General features: G+C 39.7%; 1 protein-coding gene across 1 annotated transcript in view; it reads left to right on the forward strand.

Moving 5' to 3' along the window:
* PTPRR (protein tyrosine phosphatase receptor type R) overlaps nt 1-13,184 on the forward strand; it is a 139,400-nt gene that overhangs the window by 108,999 nt on the left and 17,217 nt on the right. The window contains exons 8-9 of the mRNA XM_058805032.1: nt 5,325-5,409; nt 11,150-11,229. Coding sequence (XP_058661015.1) covers nt 5,325-5,409; nt 11,150-11,229 — 165 coding nt within the window. The remainder of the gene's footprint in view (nt 1-5,324; nt 5,410-11,149; nt 11,230-13,184) is intronic.

Here is a 13,184-nt window from a genome sequence, read left to right on the forward strand (position 1 = left end):
TTCGGGCAACACCTTAAAGTCAAGGTACAAATTGTTTCCAAAAGGCAGATTAGATAGTTTCAAGAGGGTGTTTTATGTTTTTGCACTAAAGACAGAAAAGTCAGTCAGTTATATCCATGGACAATAGAGATCCCTCTTGGTCTGAAGTCCCATCATAGATGGGCTAAGTATTATGATAGAACTACAGTGCAAACAGTCAGAACTGTAACACTGTTACAGTTTCAAAGAGATCATAAAGACTATGATGAAAACACAGTCAGAGGTGGAGATTTTGTTTATTCCCATGTAAACAGCATGTATGTTTGCAATTTGAGCACTAAAGTTTTAGTCACCGTAAATTATTTTTTGGAGCAGATAGGGACACCCACAGTCCCTGTCCAAAAGGGACTTTTTTCCCAAGGTCCAAAATACCTTTAACAAGCATGCCATACAGCAACCTAGTATACTCAAGACAAAAAACCCTGAAGTGTTTCACAAGTGTATTTATTAGTAAAAAGGGTAAGAATCTAAAATGAAGAAAGTGGCCAGGTGGAAAAAAGTCAGAGCAGAAAAACTCAGGGAAAACACATTACAACACATTACTTTGAGAAGACCTGAAAAAGTCTGGTATTGCCAAACATCAGATGAAAGAAGTTGTCAGAGAAAAAGGAGACCTTTTTTACAAGGGAAATAGAAAAGAGCTTTAACTGAAGCCACGTGAATGTGAAAGCTGAGTAAGGCAGACAAAAAAGATTTTGAATTTTAAAAAAAATCATAACTTCATGTTTAAACAGATCAAAAGCATGAAGCTTACTAAAGAATACAAAGATCAATTGATGATTAAAATGATGTAAAAGTGATTTGGGGAAGTTGAACCAGCAGGTGAGGAGTGACTCCATTATTTGCATCTGCATCGACCTAAGAAGAACTTCGGACATTTCCTTCATCTGTGGCAGGGATGGGCTCAAGCAGATCACTAGAAGTTCTGTCTCATATTGAAGCATTAGTGGAAGGGATTCTATAACAAGTCGATAAAATTAATAAAAGTAAGTTAATAGTCACCCAGGAATCCTAAAGGAGTCCATATAGGCACTTACTGATGTATTAACTAGAGAGGTGTAATGTAGCCATTGTGCTTCAGCAGCTGAGGAATCAGAGGGCCAAAGGTAGCAATTTTTCAGAAGGGCTCCAGAATTGATCCAGAGAACTGTATGTCTAGAAATCTGATGTCTAAATCAGAGAAACTGTAAGGAATTAAAATTAACATGCCAGAGCATGTGATCCTTTAGGTTTCATTTTGTTTCCAGTCTGTGCATGTGAATAAACAGATGAGTGCCATTTTACTCTAAAAATAGCTTTTCATTATGAATAATTGCATCCTATGGAGCAGCCTTTTCAATTACCTTTAAAATCCGAAGTTTTTATTAAAAGCCATTTGCTTAAGAAAAGTAAATCCCTCAGTTCTTCTACCAAAACGTGGACAGACAGTGTACACGAAAAATTACAATCATCCAACATATTTTTGTCACCAGTTATTCCATAGGTTCTCTGCCGTTCTGCTGCTTAGGCAGGAAAGACAGAAGAAATAACTTCATCATGCCTAAGCCCCCCATGTTAGGAGACAGTTTGTACAGACAAATTGGCACTTCATAGAATCCTGCTTAGCCAAATTGTCCCACACAGCAGTTGTGCACAGCTTTGGGGAGACAGAGGCACATTTTATTTGTCCCTCAAGGGGGGACAACATGGCTTTGGCCATTCAGTGTTTCCACAGGATTTTATTGAAGAGGTCATGACTCATCTATTCTGTTTTTAAACCATTTTTTAAAATGTGTTTTAAGATGAAACTGTTGAACAGTATCTGTTTACTATGTTCCTTGCTACAGATAATAGCTCAGTAGGAACTTGAGGCATGCAAAGAACGCAGTATATAACCCTCAGCCATTCTGCTCACACAGCTCATTTTAACTAGCTAAAGAAGTACAGTAAGGCAGTCTTCTGGAGACTAGAATTATTGAAGAACTTCCAAATGTGAAAGAAGTGATGAAATGTTTGAAGTTTTCAGTGGAAAATTAAAACATGAGCAGTTTCAGGTTATTTTTAGTTCTTCATTTTTTTTCATTAACAATTAAAGGGGCATTACTTAATTAAAGGGTATATTTGGCTGGGAGAATATACCTGTTTTGCAAGGAGGAAGAAACATAATTTGCCCAGCATATATGTTTTCTTTAGTAGCCTGAGTTGCTACTCTTCAAAGGATAGAATATCTGAAGTTGGCAACAGAAGATAAAATTCATTTCCAAAACAACCAAATGTCAAAAAATACAGTCCTGCATGGGAAAGTGCCTGATCGTTAAATCTAAAAAATTACATCCTCAAAAATAAGAGGGATGAGTATAATGAATACCTGCCTGAATTTTCCTAAATTTTGCCGCATTTTCTTGAATGCTTTCAGAGATCCAAATCATATCTCTTCAAGTGTATAAATAGCATTTAAAACTTAATGTGAGCCAGAATAGCTGCTATTAGAAGGCATCACTCAGACAGGGAAACCAGCCCATGAACAATATGCATATGCATCTATAATTGCATGCAAGTGGCTGAGCATGGGAATGTGTGCAGTTTATGCATTATTTGCAATTTTTAAATTAAATACATATGTTTAATAAAATAATTATATATATATATATTGCCTATACAGCTACTGAGTTTGTATACTAGTTTGCACATGTTCCTGCTATTTGCAGTCTGCTGGGCTTATTTGCTCCCCTTGTTAGCAGGAATGTTATCACCATATTATCCTGATCTTTTTTTTCTGGAATAATCTCTTTTTTCTCACAGCCAGTTTCAGAATAAGTGACTTGTCTGTGGCTGTGATCCACGGTGTATTGTCAGATTTCTGTCTGTGCCCTTGGACTCACAAGTACTTACTACTGGGAGGAGACCACTGATTAGAAAGTGTTTACAGGATGTAAGTGATTAATGTTATTAATGGTCCCGCTTGGCCCAAAGAAATGTGTTTCTGTTTTCACCTCGGTGGCATTTTTGCATCTGTCAGTAACTCACCAAATGATGAGCTATTAAAAAGTTTCAGCAGGCATAGTAAGGGAGACAGCCACACATCTGGAAGACCCTCACCGACCACCATCACTTGGGCAGGCAGAGGACTCTTGCTCACACATTTTTTCCAGTCTCTGTTGATGACAGACAGAGAGCCCATTAAGCACAAGCTCAGTGTCTTGCTCTCCCTCACTTGGTGCATAATTCAGCACGGAAACCTTTCAGAGGTCATGTACTGGTGGTGTTTGTACTAAGCCAGAACTGAGCTAGGGAAGCTCTAGGTCAGCCAGTTGGAACAAGACTCAGGGTCCAAGGGAAGTCTCAGACAGAGGTCACCATTGGGAAGCAGTAGAAGTCAGAGGTGACCATGAGGAGGGTATGGGAGCTCATTTTGTAGTTTTGTGGATGAGGAAGCAGCATTAGATGCAGGACAGCAGTGAGATGGTTTGACCTCAACAGTGGGGATGAGGTTTATGCAAGAATGAAGTCTTAAAAAATGAGAAGATCTTGAACTTAAGATAGCCATCATATGGATGGCAGTACAGTGATCTGAAAAAGGATTGGGTGAAGTACCTGCAAGGTAGGTGTGTCTTAGCAGTAACACTTTGGTTGGCCTGACACAGCAAGTCATTCTTTTGAGGAGCCAGCTGAAGACCAAGAAGAGATCAAGGAAGAAACTGAGTGAGGGAGAGGGGAAGAGTAAAGAAGGTCCATGAAATGCATGGGCATAAGGCAGAGAAGGTAGAAAAATAAAATTGAAACAGCTGCAACCTCACATAGGAAGATGTTCAGAAGCCAAGCTGGGAAGTGGAGAATCACAGCATTTCAATATGAGCCATCTAAATTTTACTTAACTTTGCCATCTCTTCACACAGCAAAGTGCTTCTTTCCCTGTTTGGTGAGCCCATATAAAAGTCTGCTGTTGGGTGTCTGCTTGACAAGCTGTTAGAGACTTCATCCCTGTTCCTTTAAAAAAAATCCCTGCAGAGGTTGGTCATGCTGGGCAGGACCAGAGCTTGTGTTGAAGGACAGGGACCAGGAATCTCTGCTGTACCAAAGTACTGGTAGGCCTGCACCTCTAGAGTAGAAACTAGCTCATTTTTGGAGAAAATCCTTGAGTAAATTTTCCAGCGATGCAAGTCAACAGATCCTCCTCAGGTTCCTAAGAGGCAATTATGTAATATGCCACTGTCTCTTAGGCTAAATATCCCAGGCCAGCATGATGTTTCCAGGTCTTTAGTTATGACTGTTCTTTTAAGTAGAAGTATTAATTTACTGAAGATCAAATTCCAGCTTACTCTAAGACAATTTAAATAATAGTGGCCCAAAAGAAATCAGCATAAAAATGAAGATTTTAGTAAACTGAAGCATTTTTAATGTGATTTTGCCAGATTATTTTAGTTGGTAAAACATCCCCCACAATCATGAAACAAAAAAAAAAAAAAAAAACAACCACTGAATGTTTCCTCCTGCCATTTTAAAAGGGTTGGTTTATTCAACTGTAGGAACATTGTTTCAGGACCTCAAAATCAAAATTGTTCTTACTCTCTCTTTAACCAAGTTCAGCATTTTTTTCAATGCAAATTTTGATTTTTACTTTTCATGCTGACAAACAGTTTGAAAAATAGGAATTTTAAGTTTATGAGGAGTTTATAATTTGTGTATTTTTGAAACTTAAAGGAAACTGTCACATTAATTACCTACACATGCAATGTAAATCAGTCGCTAACAGATGAAAATGAGAAGGAAAAGAAATAGCTTCAGATTTTTATTACTTTTGAGTCTGAATGCAAAAGAGTAAGGCATCTCATTCTAGTAGTTTAAATAAAAGGCAAATGAGGTCTTTGAATTTCATTGATAAGGGCTAAGCACAAAATTTTTTAAAAGTTTGCCATAAATCAATTTCTATTATTTGCCATTATATTTAATTATTTATGAAGTTCCTGCCCCAGTTATGTAAAGAATTGCTCTTTTTTGCCACAGCACTATACTTTTGAACTCCTATTTTCTGGAACTATAGTGCATTTTAACCTTGGTCTTAATCCCATAAAAACTTTTTTTTTTAAATAATTCATCAGAAGTGTTCCTTGGAAGTCACCCCTTCAGTATGCAGCTCCCTGTGTTTATTGAAGGAAGGGTGTTGACAGTCTTGAGGTGGGAACCACTTTTATTCTTAATAACTTTGATGTGAAGAGACAGTTGTGTAACAGCAGATGGCCTTCTGGTGATAATTTCCTGCATGGCTCCTTTGGAAACATCAGTCTGATTTAATTTATTTTTTATAGGAAATACCAATGAATTTTGTGGATCCCAAAGAAATTGACATCCCGAGTCATGGAACTAAAAACCGCTATAAAACAATTTTGCCAAGTAAGTGAGCTAGCCCGTGGTTTCCTACTATGACATTTATTCCTGCTTTGAGAACGTATTGCTGTGAAAATCTAACTGTCTTTGTATTTGCTTGATGTGAACCCATTCATACTTGTATTTATAATCCATGTAGAAAGATAACAGAAGCCCAGTGCTGTAGGACTGGCAAATGCAGAGCTCTCACTGGAAGCCTTAGTAGGTACACAGGTTGGCAGCACCCCAGCCACGTGCTGCAGGGCAAGCCTGGCTTATGCTGGTTTTCTCTGAAAGGCAGCTCAGGCAGATGGGACAGTGAGGTCTGCCATGCTTTGCAGTAGCTCCTCATCGCAGCCCAAACCATCCTGCAGTCACTGATTTCTTTCTGGTTGGGTCAAGATCCTTGGGACTGAAAAAAACCAGACTACAAAAAGCAAGTGCAGCTTATCTTGTCTTGTAGTGGGCTTCCATCTTTAAAGGTCCTCTGGTGATTGCTTTTTTCCTTCTCCATGCACTAAACTCTCTTTACAGAAATGTGTTTACATTCCTGATGCAGTGCTGCTTCTTCATTGCTCTTAACTTGTTACTGCCTTGCTATACTTCTTCTGTATTTTCATTGTATATATTTTCATATAGCATTGCTTTGTTATAATTGAAAAGGTGATTGAAAACTTTTCAGTGGAATAGTTTTCCTTCAAAATACATGTTTCTCTGAAATGGAGCTATTTTCATAACATTTGTTGGTGGATAATAAGATACTCCATTTCACTTCTATTAAACATTTTGTTTTGTGTTCTGTTTCAGAATAGGTTGCAGAAGTTTTTACATTACACTAAATATAGACATGAATAGTTGAGGTTTTATCATTTTTGGCATCACCAAAGTGAAAAAGTTCTGTGATTCAAACTATTACAGAACATTCCCACATAAAAATGTAAATCCCTTGCTTAGGTTTGGAATGAAGAATACTTTTAAAATGACAGCATATCCTATCAACTAGAAATTTGCTTTCTAAACCTCTCTAGAATATCCTTGCAGGCCTGTGTTATATGTTAGTCATTCAAATTCACACATCTTCTATTATGAGGTCTCTCTCACCAAAACTGAAAACATCATCATTTGTTCATATCACACCAAGGCCTTGCAGTCAGACTATTGAAAACTGATGGCCTTCAGCATGCAGAATAATCTCAGAAATGTGATACGTAGCTGGGAAAGAAGCTTGTGTGGAATCCTTGCTTCTTTTCAGTTTGCAGTAATATTTTCACTGTGCTCAAGGTTAGTTTATCTATTTCAGCCAAAAGCTCTGTGTATCTGAGTTCAGTCAAGAAAGATTGAAGGCAATTAAAGTCAGAAGGTAACTGAATGCAAGTTGGATACCAACAATCAGACAATTCAGCATCCCTTAGAGTCTGGCCCAGTGTCAACAGGATGTACGCAGAGGGTGAAATCCTGACCCCCTTGATAACAGCAGGACTTTTGCCATCAGCTGCAGTGGAGACAAGATATCACCAGCCCCCCTCTGCCTGACTGGCAGATTTTTGGAAGGAGTTCTCCCTTCCCATAGCATCTCATATCCAGGGTGCCCCAGCCACCATCAGGTTCACCTCCAGCAACGCCTTGCAAGTGCAATGAGTCCAGTTTCACTGTAGCATGTGTTTTGAATTGGGACACGACAGCTGGGCCGTGCTCCATGCAGGTGAGCTTTGAGAACCAGTGTGCCTGTGTGTCCTCACCTCCAGTTAGCTGGGATGTGCCACTAGCTCTATGGCACATTTTCAACCCAAGCACACTGCTGGTGTGCACCACAGCTGCTCACTGACAGGCACTTTGTAACCATCCTTGACAGAAATCAGAAGGTTTGGTGTGTGTTAGCACTAGGTTTTTCAAGGAAGATATTTTGAGGATTGAGGCACATGCTCATAATAAATATTCGTGCACCCCACACCCAGTCTGAGAGGGTTTGGAAATTATTTGAGTGATTAAATAGAGCAGCTTTCCTGGTTTCCTGCTCAGATGATATCAACCCTCTGCTTTGTACACCCGCATCAGCTTTTCCATTCCCGGCACTGGGTGCGACTCCTGAATCAGGGCACCTGTGATGACAAGTGACGTGCTAAAAATGCCCAGTCCTGCCAGCTCCACCCTCTGTGCTGCAGTGGATATTCTCATTTTCTAAGAGATAATTCTGTGACAGGGTGCATGAGGGCAGGTTTATGTTAGCAGATACCACCCAGCCAGACACAATCATGTGAAATGCCTATTGAAAAATAATTCTATATGGAAAACTAAAAAGAACAGGAGATGTTACACTTCTATGACAGATGTTTCAGTTGCAGAGACTCTTATGCAAACACCAGGATGCTGCTTTAAGTTCTCTAACATTAAGCGCATTACAATAATATTCTAATTCAACTACTGAGGGGCCAGTGTGGGATCAGAGTCGAGAGGCTAAGCAGTTCCCTAAGATCAGTATTTCTCCTTCCTTCTTCCTGACTGTGACCCCACCCATAGCTCCTGTTAAACCCTGCTCTGTATCTTTAGCTGCATTCCCTCTGCCACCAATCTACAGTATTTCTCACACCCTCTGAGGAGGTTTCCAGTCCTGCACACAGATTTCCCAATCTCTCACCACAGCCACATTCCTGTGGCAGAATAGCAGCCCTGCTGCTCATTCCTCATCCTCTTACTCTGCATCTTCACCTTTGCCTGCTTGTCTCCTGCAGCCCCCACTACATGTCCTTGTAGCAGCTTCCTACTATCTTCTATATCTCCTGCTACTTCTTCAGCCCTACATATTTCCTACTTCCTGTCTCACTTGTCCATCTCAGACCAGAAGCAGAATTCCTGTGGTATTTCAGAGTATGCATGGACTTCTGCTTACAAAGGAGCAAGTCGTTTAACACTATTCTGTGGGTATCTTTGTATGTGCAACACATCCATTAGTTTACCATACCCTGTCCCTCTCTGAAAATTAACCTGAAGTCAAAAGCATGTATTAAGACACCCTGGGCAGAACAGCATTCACACTAAGATGAAGATAGAAACCACTTAGGGGGTCAGACCCAGAAGCCCACAATCTGTGGCTTGTGCTAACACTCACTCTGACATTCCACTAAAGACAAGGAGAAGGTTAAATCATATGATCAAAGCACTTTATTATGAAAGCATATAAACAGATGCTGGAAAACTATTCTCCTGATGCTGAAATTTTTGAGCTCCCTTTCACTCCCCAGTCCTGACTACAAACAGTCATATTTGCTCCAGTTCTGCCCCCTAATGAAAGCACCAATGGAGTTCTTGGAGTGAATGATCCTCCAGTACCCATGGCATGGCAGGAGGCTGTCCAGCACTGCTACCATATAACCCTGCCTGTTCCCTGCACCAGCCACTCTCATGGAGTCAAGTTACATTCCCTTTAACACCCTCCTATTCTTCCAACATTATAAATTCAGGACAACATTAATTTGTTAAAGATGGAGTTAGAAGAAGCACCTTCTAGTCCACTGAGAGAACTATCCCAGACTTCCTAGATACATGGGAAAAAACAACAGTGATTTTGCCTCAGTTAAAACTATAGAAAGCATATTTTATTAGTAAATATAAGTATTTAGCAGTACCAGTGCATTTTCAGACACTTTATAGACATTGATGAATTCAACCTTGCAGTCAACATCTGTCTTTCTGCTGTAGCTTCAGACTCCAAGACTTTGCCATCCTTAAGGATAAGATTATTATGTCCAAGGTACTTGTCATTCAGGAGGAAGCTAATGACTTCCATTTGTGTCTGATGATTGCCTAGTGGTCTGGATCGCTAGCATTGCTCAGGCCTTCCTCTTCTCAGGGCTCAGTTTACAGCACTTGCCTATTTCATAACTGATCATGACTGTTAATTTATAAAAGATTCCTGTTCGGAAGCAGTGTTTGTTTCATTGATTGGAGTTGGAAGGAGGTCTCAGAAATTGTGAAGATGATTTAGCTGCTCCCTAGTAACAGAGGCATTTATCTCAAGACATGGCAATTAAACTGGATGTTGGGTCTGCTTGGAAGAGGTTTTTTAAGGTAGGGGTCAAGCAACACAAGAATCAGAGGCATTGTGTGAGCTAGAGGAAGTGGGTGTTTTTTCAAGGCCACATAGCCTGAGGCATTTGTGGAAGTGGCTAATAACCACTCTGTGCTGAAAAGAAATGAGAGGTTTCCTGTCCTCATATTGTTAAAGGAAAAAAAAAGCTCTAAGTGAAAAAAGTTAGGAAAACTAGTGCAAATATATTTTAACACAAGTTAATTAGGGTTCACGTGGTGCTATTAACCACAGAAGATAAGACTTCCATGTGCAGAACTTGAAGTCCTGCAGTCATTTGCGTATTTTAAGAAACATACTTTCAAAACATTATCCTGGGTTCTACAAAGCCTCCACTCCTGTCCAAGGTGCTCCCATGACCTCCAGTGGGAAAAGGACATAAAGTATGTTTGGGATCATCCCTCCTCTTCCTTTGATTTGGAAAGGTTTTATCGTGTTCTTAGGAAGAGGAAGAAAAGTCACAAAAGAAATCCAGAAGCAACTCTGAAAATACTAGGTTTTGCTGCAGCATATGTATTTTTATCAGTTCTATATTTTTTGTGTAAACAGCAGGGCCACACACTAAACAGTGTTTTTTATCTCTTGCCAGCTCAGTGCCCACGTATGTATCTTTAAATGCATTGCCTAGATTGCACTCAGCAGAGGAGCTATCCAGAGACTATTTCCAAACTGATGTGTCTGTATACTGTCAGAAAACCTTGCTGATTACAACTAAGTATTTAAGCAAATTGCCAGAAGAAAAGATTTTTTTCAGCATGGAAATATTTCAGTATCATGTTTTTAGTGGTAGAATATTTTTTTCAGAAAAAGTGTGAAGAAAGTCAAGTGCATCCCTAGAAAGCCCCAACATAGGCATCTTGCTCTCTGCCTGCTTCCCCCTTTCTGATACACTGTATACTTGAGAATATGCTGCTTTAATTCCAAAATGGCATTGCATGGGGTGGGGGGTCACACCATCACCAATGAAGAAGCAAAACCTTCCTTTCCAGGAGGGATTTAATAACCCCCAGCTCTTTACTCAATAGAAATGGCCCCCACTCCATTCTAGAGCATCCAAGACTGAAGGAAGAAGAGTGTAACGAAAAATGTTCCTCTATTTTGGCACTGTGTCTCTAGACCAGTACACATGAAGAATGGTCACAAGTTGTATCAGATGAGGACACAGGACTGAAGGGAAGAATATGGATTACCTAGTCAAGCTCCTTACAGTCAACTTAAAGTGGTATAAAAGATGTATATTTTATTTCATCCCAGGCAGAGGAATCTTTTCTTAATTTAAATCCAACTGTCCAGTGCAGTCACTGAACACTACAGCTTCTGACCAAAGTACCAAAGTTCAAAGAGCTTGGTGTGATTATGAGCCACTGTCCAATGATAGGACACAGGTTTCAGAGACAGCACGGGCAGACCCAACCTTACTGGGCATTGCCTGGGCCTCACAGTGTTGCTTCAGTGCCCTCAGCTCGCTGAGGTGGTTCTGCACAGCCCAGCACCGTGCAGTACAGGGCTGCCTTAGTTACATGGCATGATCCTTTGCAGAGGGAAGTATTTGGTGTGTAATTCTTTACTGCTTGACAGCCCCAAATAACAGTAGTTTTTTTCCTTCAGAAAGTCTTTGATTCTCTTTAGGAATCTTCTAACTATGGGTTTTCTTATTAATTTCCATCTTCCTTGTGCTCTTAGATCCTCTAAGCAGAGTGTATTTGAAACCAAAAAATCCATCTGACTCCTTGAGTACCTACATAAATGCTAACTACATTAGGGTAAGTAAATGTACACTCTTCATGTACTTTTGAGAAAATATTTTATTTGCCGTGTGAATAGCTGGGTTTGCCGAGGTGCCATTTATTTTATTCTTATCATCTTCATTGATAATTCCAGATCTTTTTGTCTGCATATGTGTGATAGAAGTAGTTTCATAAGCCATTTCTAACAAAGAGCACAAAGTCATGAATGTACAGAAATGGTTTTAATTAAAAAATTACCAAGATGTTTATAAAAAATATTAAGAAACACATGCATTACTGTTTACTTTTGTATTTACTGTTTCATATTGACCTACTGCCTTACAGTAAAGAGGGCTACCTTTAAATAGGGACTGATACCAGTACTTTCAAGATACCAATTGATAGTCCTGAAATTAACAGTTAAGTAATCAAATAAATACTGTAACAAGTTTGTGAAAAGGTACAAAACCAGACATGTTAAATATTCACATGTGCCCACAACACAGCCATTCCCATTTTACTCCCTGTACTGGTCACATGACACAGTGACATAACCAGCATGAATCCTGATCAAAAGCAGTATTTCTAAGTGTCAGGTGAGCTATAGTCCTTGATCACACACACAGACACACACACCTGCACACAGAGCTTTCTTGAACTCATGACAGAATATATGCTAAATAGACTACAAAAAACTAATTCAGTCATATTTTAGGAATGTAATCCTCTACCTACAAAATTAAATGTTTTCTCTAGAGTTATTACCCAGACCCTCTGCTGGAATAAAAGTAATAGTGCAATGAAAATTTGGCCACAGAGCTCTACAATGATGTTGCTTCTTTAATTAACAGTATATGATGTGTAGGTACACAGCACCATGCCCCTTACCCTGCCTCACTTTGCATCCTGTACTTTCATCATTTCTTATGAAGACATCATCATGTAAGTAAGCAGAGTGGTTCTATTTGGACAGCAGTGACATCATATCCAAGAGCCAGGCCATATGTTGAGTCCTCTGAGGTCTCCCTTTTCTCTATGCCAGCCCCCTTCACTCTCACATATGGTGATTCCTCCTGCTACTAACACCAGTTGAACTGTCAGCAACTGTGGAAAAAAATGCAACCCAGCAATGAAATGAAATTTCACATCTATGTGTACAAAATCCTTGGGCTTGCTGGGATCCTGACAGACCTGGCACGGACAAAGTATGTTCAGGCAGATTGGTGAGTGGCTGGAGGACAGTTTGTGCCAGCTCAGGATTATCCCACTGGGTCATGCAATGAGTAGCAGCTGTCATGAAGAAAGGCTCCCAAAAGGAAGAGCCAAGGCCAAAGGCTCCCACACCACCTCATGCTGTTGTCCATTCACTCATTCCCTCCAGACATTGCCAGGCTCTCTCCTGCATTACTGTTGGGCACCCTGTCACTGCACAAAACCATAACTTCTCCTTTTCACGCAAAAAATAAGAAAATATGTCTTGTTTTTCCCATTTCTTCTTGTCTTTCTCTCTCTTCTGCTTCCTCACTGTTTTTCTGACCTTTCTTTGACTTCCTGAACATCATGTGTGTCTTGGAACTCCCTATACTCCCTATATATGTTGTCCTTCCTGCAAAGTTTCATAAAGCCTCTTCTTCTTTAGAAAACAGGTATAGGAGAGTCTTTGTAGATATGAATTTTATTGTTCTTCTTTTCTTTCCTGTGGCTTATTGACTATAAACTAGCTTGAAAACACTGCTGCAATTTAAATTATAGATTAAAGTACCACTGGATGAGGAAAGTCCCAATAACTTGAAGAAGGGAGTTGTCTAAAAGAAGCCAAATAAGCAGGGAAATTTGAGAGGAATTGTTGTATCCTCAGGAGTTCATCAGATTGGTTTCCAGAGGAAAAACTGTTCAACTGAAAAATTTCTGATCTGCTCTACTTTTAGTTGTAACTTCTTTCAGTTAATTCTTTTTTTCAGGTTAATTTTTCTGCCCCTTCTGCTCTTTTA

Source organism: Ammospiza caudacuta, chromosome 5, assembly GCF_027887145.1.
Source record: "Ammospiza caudacuta isolate bAmmCau1 chromosome 5, bAmmCau1.pri, whole genome shotgun sequence".
NCBI lineage: Eukaryota > Metazoa > Chordata > Aves > Passeriformes > Passerellidae > Ammospiza > Ammospiza caudacuta.